A 10,913-nucleotide genomic window follows, 5' to 3' on the forward strand; every position below is an offset into this window, starting at 1 on the left:
TTCAGCTCTAAAGAATAAAAACACAATTGCAAGATACTGCTGTACAAGGGAAATAAAAATTGATTGTTTTCAATCTAAGGAAGCTATAGTAGTCTGCCAACTCTTACTGCTGTAGTCTGGTGAGTTAATATCTGCCTAAGTTGGGGAAGTGTGGCTTTTAAGGCACTGCTACCATCATGTTTGTGTAAAGCTGCCAGGGCAGATTGAGAGAACTCAGCTTCCCAGAGGAATAAATTCTGTACCTGTACAGCTGCCAGCTTGTGCAAAAGGTACTTTCACTAACCATGTTCCTAAGGGTTTAGAGAATTATTATTCTCTCATTCTTAACCTGTTATAGACTCTATTTCTTAATATTCTTGTAATGAACATCCAGGCTTAGTAATCTATTTTCCCCAGTGGTAAATTTGGCCTACATGGTAGTTTTGATTTGCAATGAACTTCAACGATGATCACGGGTGAATTTAGAAATTAATCAGGTAGTTGTCATTCCTTATAGGACTTACCTGCACATACATTCTAACCGAGTCTTCTCAGGAGAGGAAGTAAAAATATATGGCCTCCTCTGAATGCCATGCTGTTATTTAATTTCTGTTAACTAATAGATCCAGTGCTAGAATAAAATTACATATATTTACTACTACAGATACACAGAAGGTATTCAGATGTGATTAATTTGGGATAAGGAAGATTATTTTTAAAAATGGTAGTTTAAAGTTATGACACAATTCAACCAGGAAAAATAAGGATTTTCAGGGTTTTTCTGTGTAAAATTCAGTCATCCTAACTGCTTTTATTTCACAAGAATGGACTTGTATTGACAATTTTACAATGTAGTTGCCTCTTCCATTTTTTTTTTCAGGTGCTTTTCTGACCCTGTAAAACCTTATTCCATTTTATAAGTGAAACAATTGTAAGTACTTCTCATACCTAAATTTTAAAACCAAGGCATTACAATTCTCTAGATAGTTACTTGCATTTCTAAACTGAGTCTGAGATGGGTTTGTTTCTCTGATTGTCCCCAACTGGTGACAAGCATCAAATATGCCCCGCATTGAGAGAGTAATCCCATATTCCACAAGAAAATGTACTGCATTACATTAAAAAAAACCCCCAACCTGTAAAAGATTACAATTAGCATAATTCAACTTTACAGAACCCACAACAAAGCACTTAAGACTACTCATAAATGAGCACAATTCTATTTATGTGGTTCAGAATATATATTGATTAATTACTTTATCCTGCATTATTAATACCATAATCATAAGGAACCTTGTGCACCAGCCAGTGCAATGGCAAAGACACATCAACATCCTTTGAAAAATACAGACATGCCCACGTGCACACAAGTCAATTCACACATATATTGCTGTGTATTGAGTAGAATGTACTGCGTTTCAAAAGGTTTGCACATTATTGAGAAAACAAAGCTGAAATGGTGTGTCCAAATAAACTGGGGATTCAATGGCTCCAGTGAGGGAAACAAGTCCTTGGTGGACTGTCTTGCAGCCCTGTGAAAAGAGTAGAGGTAGGCACACATCTGGCACCTGTTTTAATCCTGAACATATGCTTCTTAGAAGTAATCCAAGGCAATTGGAATAGTGAGAAAATGAGAATCACCCTCCACCTCCCTTTCTGTCCTGTTTTTCAGGTGAGAAATTTAGCCTTCAGCCCCAAGGTGAGTCTTCACAGGGCTTGAGCATTAGACTACATCAGTTCTCTCAATTCCCATCAAACTAAAAAACAAAAACCAAATACAAAATATATCCCGAAGCTCAAAAGTACACATAAAAGCATGCACCAGTACTCTGTCTCTTGCAATGGACTGCCTATTATGGGAAAACTGATACCTGCAGAGCTAAGCATATAATAAGTGCAACATAGAAGCAAATAATAAATTAGATATTGCCTAATTAGAAAGCCTAAAAAAAAAAGTGAAAAAATTCTTTGAGCCAAAACAAGAATGCAATAACCACAAAAGGTGAGTGTCCAAATTAGTAAAATACAGGGCCAAGCTTTTGTTTACTCTCCATTTTTCAGGTGGATAGACCTTGTATTAAATTTTCTCTGACAGAAAATAAAAGCACAAGAAGGTAGGTGTTGAGGATTTGAAGCTATGTGAAAAAAAGAACTTGAACACAGGTTTCTTATATCACACATGAGTGCTTTTACTAGAAGTCCAGTGTGGGTGCTGCTCTCACCACGTTCCCAACTAAAGCAATGCCATTGCTGTCACTTTGCTGTAGTGCCCTGCCTGGGAAGCATCCTCAGTTTGACCTGCTGAAACTTCCTTGGTTAGGTTATGTTTCTCAAGAGGGTGTGTTGAGATTTGAGCGCCTCCTTTCTGCTCTCTGCAGGAATTTAAAATCTCATAAATTTGCCTATAAAGCACAGCTGAATTCTGAAGTGAAATATGTAAGCTTTTAAAAAATCATTAACAGATTTCTATCCTTCCCTTAACATAAAGCTTATTATGTTTTTCCATCAGTGCTTGTCCTGGTTATGGGGACAGGAACTTCTCCAAAGGCCAAAGAGACCATGAAAATGACTTGGCAGCCTGCATCCAGACTGTGACCTGGCAGCTCACAGGACATGGCCAGTGCCCCCTTCTACTCCCACAGGAAATCTGTCATGCAGGTGCTTTCATACCATGCTTCTTAACATGCACGGGTGGGCTTGACATCCATGCAAAATAGAGCTCAAAATGCAGCTAGAGGAGCCACAGAACATTGGTCTTTTGACTGCTAACTCAATGGTGAAAACATGTGTGCAGGACCAGAGAGACCAGGATGCAGTCTCCTCCTCCAAACTTCAGATGGAAAATAGACGATCACTTCCCTCTTCCTCCTTAACTTTGCCTGGCCATTAGATAACAAAATCCTGGTCCTTTTTTTTTTTGTCCAATAAATACCAAAATACTCTCTGTGGTGAAACTAAACACAACTGGTAGAACTATGGCAGGAAAGTGGAGAACACAGCTTCTTTGCAGCATAGTCACATCTCATCACTAATAATAACTGAGCTTTAGGAAGAAAAAGATGAGTGAATGAGTTTTTACTAGATCAGGTGGAAAAGGGAGCGGAAACCAATCTCTCTATTCTGCCATGGTTGCTTTATTTCAATAAAAAGGAGAATCAAAATCGCTTGCTGCATATGAAAGGTGAAATCTGTCTTCCAAACATCATGTTTTAAAAGAAATTACAAACGATTCTCACTCCTTAAAAAAAAAAAAAATCTCTCCTTCTCATAAGAGAAGTTACTGGCAGTGAGTTCAAGCTGACAGAGCCCTGCAATATGAAAAGTAAAACCATGACTAAGGCTTGTTCATGGATCCTATTTGCCTGAAATATCAGCTATAGGCATCTTTTTGCCTCACAGGCCAGCCAGCTGTCACCTCAGGTAGTGGTATTTTGGATTGCATCCAGTCCTAATTCTTCCTTGGAATTGGACAAAGAGCCTAAATGTCTACCTCAGGACCCTGGGTTCCTCTGCAAAGGCAAGTACTGAAAGGTTTGATGTGCCACCCAAGCTCTTAATTGGATCCAACCCTGTAATTTGCTCCATAACAGGATGACCCAGCAGGATCATTTACAGCAGGCAATGAAAGCAAGTGCCAAGGAACGAAAATGCAAAAGTACAAAGTTGTTGTATTGATTGTATAAATTGCCTCATTCAACAGCCTTAGGCTGACTATTAATATTTCAGTGTTGGATACCACTTCAGTTTCACATCTAATGTGTTTCTTGAGTAAACAAGTGATGCTTGGGAAAGCCTTCCTCCCTTATAAACAAAAGAAGACACAGGTTCCAAAAGAAATCTCAGAAGGAATCAGAGATTTTAAAATGAACTGAGGCATAACAGAAGACTCTTATAAAATAATTTTGTGATAGCATGATAGGTTTATTTCACTGATTTTTTTCTCCAAATATAATGTCACTAATACAAAAAAAAGTTACTGAAAATCCTGTGAAACTGAAAGAAAATGAAGGTTTAAAATGGCAATATTCAGACAGCTCTGGGATTTCATTGTGCTATTACTGCGTCCAAACAACTAAGAATGTAACTAGTTCCAGAAAAGCTGTGATAAAGTGCTGCTGGATGTTTCAGTATGTTTCTGCACTGCTTTTAATTTTGTGTAACAGCATCACATTGTTTGAGAGCTAGTTACCAGCAAGAATCTCCTTCCCAGATGGTGACTGGGGACGAGACAAGCAGGTGTCCACCCTAACAGTGTACTGGAGGAACAGGGTCCTGCTTAGGGAACAGGCAAGGCATGTGTAACATGCCATCCCTGTGTGCAACAGCTGAGAGAGTGTCTCTGCCCTCCAAGCAGACACCATGGGTGCTAAAACCACTGTTTGAGATCAAATTTATTATTAGCAACCCTCTCTGCAAGGGGAGAGAAGAGGCTGTGCAGACACTATTATACCACACAACCAAGTCCACGCATGCTGGAGATAGACATCTGTAATGGGAAGGCAAATTTCCCCACAAACGTTCTGGCTAACTTTTACTTTTTTTCTTTTCTTGGTAAGAATGTCAGACTTTTCAGTCTTGAAACACAAGTATTTGCATATTCAGATCAGCCTAGGTTGATAGAACTGCACAGAACTACTGGATAGTGTGACCATAAAAAAGGGTGATCCAGAGAAAATCATCAAGAGTGAAATGTTTTCAACTTTTCAGACTCCTGCTTAAGGCTGGATTTGTGAGGGATGCTCAGAGCCCAGGTCATCTATCCCAATATCCAGAAACCAGCTGTGGAAATGCTTAATTGAAAAATTTTTATCTCTGTCCATGGAATAGGACTGACTATACTTACAGAAAAGCTTAGAACTGTAATCACAAGCACACTATATAAATACCAGCTGGCTTGACATTTTGTGAATAGCAGATTATAAATATATATTATTAAAAAAAAAACAAAACAAAAAACCAAACAACAACCCTCCTCTCCCCCCCAAAGAAACCCAAAACCAAAACAAACAAAAAACCCCAACAAACTTTCCAAAGGAAACATTCAGCACTGTCACAAAAAGAGACACACCGGCTTCTTGCTACCTACAGGTGAAACACTAAAATCCTCATGATCCAGCAGCTAATTACTTCTCAGACTCTAGTGTTTCAACAGTGAATTGCCCTAGAACTGACATCAAATGCAAACAGCACTAGGCTTCCAAACATTGTGCAACATATGGAATATTTTATAAACTTATTTAAAAATGGAAGCATTCTCTTTTTTTTTTCATCAGTCCATTTGCCAAGGATTTCTTTGGATGATCTTTTATGAAGAATAGCTGGAAGGCTCCTTTTTTTTTTCCTAGTTTCATGCCATGTTTCTGCTAATTACTCTTGATTAGCAAACAGCTTAGCAATTAACCCTGACAGGTTAGCCATCAGTTTGATAGCACTGCATGTCATCCAAAAGGTAGGGGGAAATTATTGTTAATTTCAGACAATTAGCAATGGGCTGGAAGAGCTCACAACAGCCTAAAAGCTCAATTTTCCAGAACAGCTGAGATAAATTACTGAATCAATTTAAACACATCATTGGGTGTCTGCAAGCATACTTAAAGCTAGCAAACAAGCCACTGAAAGTTAGTGGGAGGTTTTTGGGTGTTGTTTGGGGGTATTAATTTCAAGCTGTTGGTGTTTATTCTGCTCTGCCCATTGACACTACTTAAATATAACTAAAAGCTAGTGTTGACTTATATCAAACTAATCTGGTAAAGAATAGGATCTAAAATGACTTTCCTTCCAAAGTGGTTAACTTTTCTAAAAGGTAAAGAGGTCATTATTGCTAATGCAATAATTGCAATATTGACAATTGGCGGGCAGCAACTTTTCTCTTTTTTCACATTCAGCTGTCCCTGTCATGTTGGACAGAACCTTATCTATGGGCTGGCCTTCCTAGGAGTGCCTGCACTTATCCTTCTGATTGTTGGCTATGCCCTGAACAACCAGACTTGGAGGCTCGTTATGGGCAAAAGTTCTCATTTTGAGAGGGAGACTTCATCAAACTGGCTGCTGAAATGCAAACTGCTCTGCTTTGTCCTGTGCAGCATCACGGGGAGGGCACTGGTTGCTCCAGTCACGTGGCTTGCAGTGACCCTGATAAATGGCTCCTATTATATCTGTGCTGTGAGCGAGTACATCCCTGTGCATTACTATGGAGCTGCTCCTAATGTCACCGCTGCTGAGCGCAGCAGGATATTGGCTACCTTTCCCTGCGGGCAGCTGGTTCCTCCAGAGCTGAGCCGGGCGAGAGATGAAGTGATTCTCCTCCTCCGATACCAGTCACAAGTGAGTACCTCCTATTGCCTGTAAACTTGATGGTAAGGGGTGAAGCTAATTCAGCAGGCATAAAACAAGATCAGGGTCCTCTGCCTTGAGTGCTAAATCTCTGTTTTGAAGTACGTTCTTTTCTTTTAAGTGGAACTGAACTTTGTAAATCACTATATCTGCTTGTCCCATTTGTTACCTGCTGTCTGAGGACATAATCTTCCTTGTGTAGTATCCTGAAAAATAATACCAAGTACGACAAATGGAAGTTCAAGAGCCAGGGAGGGTATGAAGTTTCTTCATTAAAGCAGAAAAAAATGTGACTAAGAGGCCCAGGCTGTGAGAGCTTCATGTAAACCCATGTAAAATCTTGGGGTTTAGATCAGACTCAATTCTAAAAGTTTGCATACTGGGTAAATAATAGGAGAAGCAACTTCTCTGAAGTTGTCACTTCAGAGAAAACTGTTTTTAAACAGGCTATAAGCTAATATAGTCTGGGACCTGCATGACCAATCTTATAACAATAATAGCTGAAACAAGTAATTTTACTACATGGATGCCTCCAGTAGGCATGGACTGGGTTTGGTGGTAACAGATGCTTTCCAGGCTTACACCTTATTAATGCTATTATTTAGGAAAAGCAAGTAAAGTTAATATTATGGATTTTCTGGTGCTCAGAAGTTACCACTGTGAGTATTTTCAGGTCTAACAGTCATTTTCTTTTTTTTTTTTTTGGTAAGGTGGCTGGCTGGCTTTTGATTGCTGTGGTAGTCATCACTGTGTTCCTTTCTTACTGCCTGGCAAGCTGTTTCTCCCCGCTCAGCTTTCTACACTTCAGATACTGGAACAGCTATGTCCACAATGAGCAAGAGCTCTTCGATGAGGCAACAGAGCAGCACTCCAGGCTCTATGCCATGCAGAATGTAAGGAAGTTCTTTGGCTTTGTCCCAGGAAGTGAGACTGTAAAGGAAATTCGTATCCCATCTCTCAGGGAGTGGCAGGCCATTTCTGGACTGGCCTTTCTGAAACGAGTGGATAAGGAGCACTATGATTACAGCCTCCTCCACGACTGGGCACTCAAGGAGCGTGCAAGCGGAAAGTATCTGAGGATTGATGAAGACCCTGGGATCATAACACAGCTCTGAAGATCCAAGACCCCACAATACTTTACAGAAAAGCAGAAACTTGTCTATCTCTATATCAGACCTCAGCTGCACTGGAACTTTCCAATACAGTATTACATTGATGTATAAATTATGTGAGCAAGTGAAACTTGTTAATGTAGTCCTTCAGCACCTGCTTACAGATGCCTTTACTGATGGTATTTTGACTCCTGTGGGATGTGGTGATCCATGCCTAGATTAGGGTGGGTTATTTCAAGCTTCAGCTCTCTGCTTTCTAATAGTTGTACTGAGAAAGCTATTTACAAATACTTTTAAATTTTTTTTCCATTAAAAGGATCTTTAAGAGGTAAACTTTGTCTGGATCCTATGAATTGGTCCATTCTGTATGGAGCAAAGGCAGCTATCCAGCTTTTCCTTAGTGACACCTAGCAGAAATTACTTATTTCTCCTCTTCTGCTATTTTTTTTGGTATTATATAAGTAATCTACACTGAGCTAACTACTAGTTAAATCTGGGGCTACAGTAGCATGCAGGAAACATATGGAGAAATTTTATCATCAAAGGCTGAGTTTAGATACAATAATGAGAGAATTTTAAATTCTGATAAGGAGAGAAAATCCCCACTGAGGCACATGGTGGAGATGTGTAACACATAGCAGCTGTATGAACAAACATTTGACATATGGCAAACTGAGCTGAAATGTATTCTGGCTGAAAGCAAAATCAAGGTCAGTCTCCTATTTGGAAATACTTCTAAATCTCCAAGGTGTTTGTGTGCTTCGCTACTGTACAAATAGCAAATGAGGATGGGAAAAATCTCAGTCTGTACAGCAGGGTTTGCTTTGCCTCTGTAAACTTGTAATATACTGGGCCCATGGAAATGACTGTGATTAAAAACTACTGAATTTTGTGAAAGAAGGCTTAATGATGTTTTTGTGTTAAGTCAGTTTGGTATGATGTGATATTACTTATCTCCTCTCTAACCTCCTGTGCAGATGTTTCTAACTCTAAGTGGGAGGGAAATGTATGCCATAGTTTTTTTAATGCTTCCTGTATTGCCTTGCCATGTACACATATATATGTGGGCTCCAAAGCCATATGCTACGCTATAGGATGCTATCTGCTACTAATAAATGATCCCAGGGGCTTTAAGTGGAAAAATCTAATTATTTAGTACATTTTATTAGAAAATGCAGGAGTCAGAACTGCTCTGTCCCTCTTCTCCTTGTTTGGATAGGGGAAAAAGAATATAAAGAAAGGATCATGGGCTGAGATAAGGACAAGGAGAAATCACTCAGCAATTACTGTCAAGGGGAAAACAGACTCCACTTGGAGAAATTAGTTTAGAAATCAGAGCGGGATAATAAGAAGTAAATTGTAAAGTACCTTTCCCCACCACCTTCCTTCTTCCTGGGCTCAATTCCACTCACAAATTTTCTACCTCCTCCCCTCCAGTGGTGCATGGGGTGTGAGTGAATGGGGGTTGCAGTCAGTTCATCACATATTGTCTCTGCTGCTCCTTCCTCCTTGGAGGGAGGGTTCCTCACATTCTCCCCCTGCTCCAGCATAGGTACTTCCTCCCAGGGCCAGTCTTCCACTGACTTCTCCAGTGTGGGTCCTTTACAGAAGCTGCAGGTCTTCATTGATTGCTCCAGCGTAGGCTCCCTGCATGGTCACAAATCCTACCAGCAAACCTGTTGCACTGGGGGCTCCTCTCTTTACAGGTCTTGCCATGAGTATGCTCCAGCACAGGCCCCCGGTGGGGTCAGAGCCTCCTGCAGGCACCAACCTGCCCTGGTGTGGGTTCCTCCAGGGGCTGCAGGCGGATCTGTTTCACCAGGCTCCTCTCTGAGCTGCAGGGGCACAGCTGCCTCCCCATGGTTTGCACCAGGAGCTGCAGGGAAGCCTCTGCTCCAGAGCCTGTAGCACCTGCTTCCCCTCCTTCCTCACTGAGCTTGGTATCTGCAGAGCTGCTCTGCTCACTCCTCTCTCTGACTGCAAGTTCTGTTGCTCAGGGTCTTTTTCCTCATTTCTTAAACCTGTTATCCCAGAGGTGCTACCATCATTGCTGATGGTGCTCAGCCTTGGCCAGCAGCAGGTCCGTCTTGGAGCCCGCTGGCATCAGCTCTGCAGGACACAGGGGAAGCTTCTGGCAGCTTCTCACAGAAACACCCCTGTAGTGTCCCTGCTACCAAAATCTGGCCATGCAAACCTTATAAAAGGTAATGGGACTGCATTGTTTATGTGAACTCCTTAGGAAACAAAGTACCTCTGGTTGTAAACACAACTTCTGGTTCAATTTTAAAAATATTTGTGGAGGTTTTTTTATTTAAGATGGAACACTGTAATCTGGAACACATGCAACTGATTTGTGTATCTGAAGGTTTTGATAGAAAACCTCTATGCTGATATCTGGATCCAAATGACAAAAGCCTGCTGTCTTTAGTCCATGTGAATTCTTTCCACTTCTATTGTTTTACAGTACTACTATAAAATGATGCAATATTTGCAGTTAAGAGTAACCTGTAAAATTCTTTTTATATCTTGCTCACCTGATTTTTAAATTAGGCTCCATGGTTTCTGATTTTGTCCTGATTACTATTTGCCCTGTATTTTTCATAATAATATGTAATTTAAAATACTGAATAGAAATACTATGTGTCACTGTGAAGTCAGCCTGCCATTATACTCAGACTATCACTTTGTTAGTATATATTAATTCATAGTACTACAGCTGTAGTATATTAAGTTTTGGAGTATTTCCCTTTACTCCTTGCCTCTTTGAAACATGTCATGGATTGGTAGTGAAGGCACAGCTTTTAATTCATTATTACAGACAACTCTGTGAGTTGGTACAGTTAAACAGTCAAACTGTGCTGACATGAGTAATCTTACCCAATAATCCACTTAGAATTCCAGTTTGCTCACATGAAAATTATTTTATTTACGTCCATGGTAACTTTTCTGGAAACCCTGGGCTTGTAAAATGTATCTGTGGGAAAACTGCCAGCCATGGGGCCAGGAACAGGACGCACCTTACATCTACTCTGTGTACCACATACCCATCAGGGTCTGCTGTTCTTTAACCCTCGTCAGTCTTAAATCCATCTTGGCAGGTAACCCCAAAGCATGGCAGCTCCCAGTAGTGTTAGCCTTGGCGACTCCTGTTCTGCACACACATCATGGCAATGCCGCCGATGTGATGGGACTCCTGAAATCACGGCGAACGTTTCCTAGGAAGTTTGCAGGCATTGTTTAACTTTAAGGTGCAAATCACCAGCTGCATTTGATAAACTTTCAATTTCTGGCAGAAATGGCATTCAGCTACCTTCACAGTACCCTTAGGCAATATCTAGAGCATCGGGTTTGAATCCCCTTCAGTTTGCTGATCCCTGTAAATTTTCAAGGGAAGAACGTACAAGAGTGAACCGTACCATCACTGGTCTGTGCAACTCGGGGACTGCGGACCTCAGCTCTGCCAAGGCCGCCGCCGCCGGGCGGGGCGGG

General features: G+C 40.8%; 1 protein-coding gene across 1 annotated transcript; it reads left to right on the forward strand.

Moving 5' to 3' along the window:
• The first annotated feature begins 5,745 nt into the window (after positions 1-5,745).
• CALHM4 (calcium homeostasis modulator family member 4) lies at positions 5,746-7,611 on the forward strand. The gene is made up of 2 exons (XM_005418441.2): positions 5,746-6,303; positions 7,023-7,611. The coding sequence occupies exons 1-2, from the start codon at positions 5,746-5,748 to the stop codon at positions 7,425-7,427; spliced, it is 963 nt and encodes a 320-aa protein (XP_005418498.1). The 3' UTR covers positions 7,428-7,611.
• The last annotated feature ends 3,302 nt before the right edge of the window (positions 7,612-10,913 follow it).

The sequence above is a fragment of the Geospiza fortis genome, unplaced genomic scaffold, assembly GCF_000277835.1.
Source record: "Geospiza fortis unplaced genomic scaffold, GeoFor_1.0 scaffold98, whole genome shotgun sequence".
Classification (NCBI taxonomy): Eukaryota; Metazoa; Chordata; class Aves; order Passeriformes; family Thraupidae; genus Geospiza; species Geospiza fortis.

What these genes read in the sequence shown, in the direction of transcription:
- CALHM4 (XM_005418441.2), top strand. Translation starts at nt 5,746, where the DNA reads ATGACTTTCCTTCCAAAGTGGTTAACTTTTCTAAAAGGTAAAGAGGTC. An exon ending in TCCTCCGATACCAGTCACAA is followed by an intron (nt 6,304 to 7,022) that starts GTGAGTACCTCC and finishes TTTTTTGGTAAG; the next exon opens with GTGGCTGGCTGGCTTTTGAT.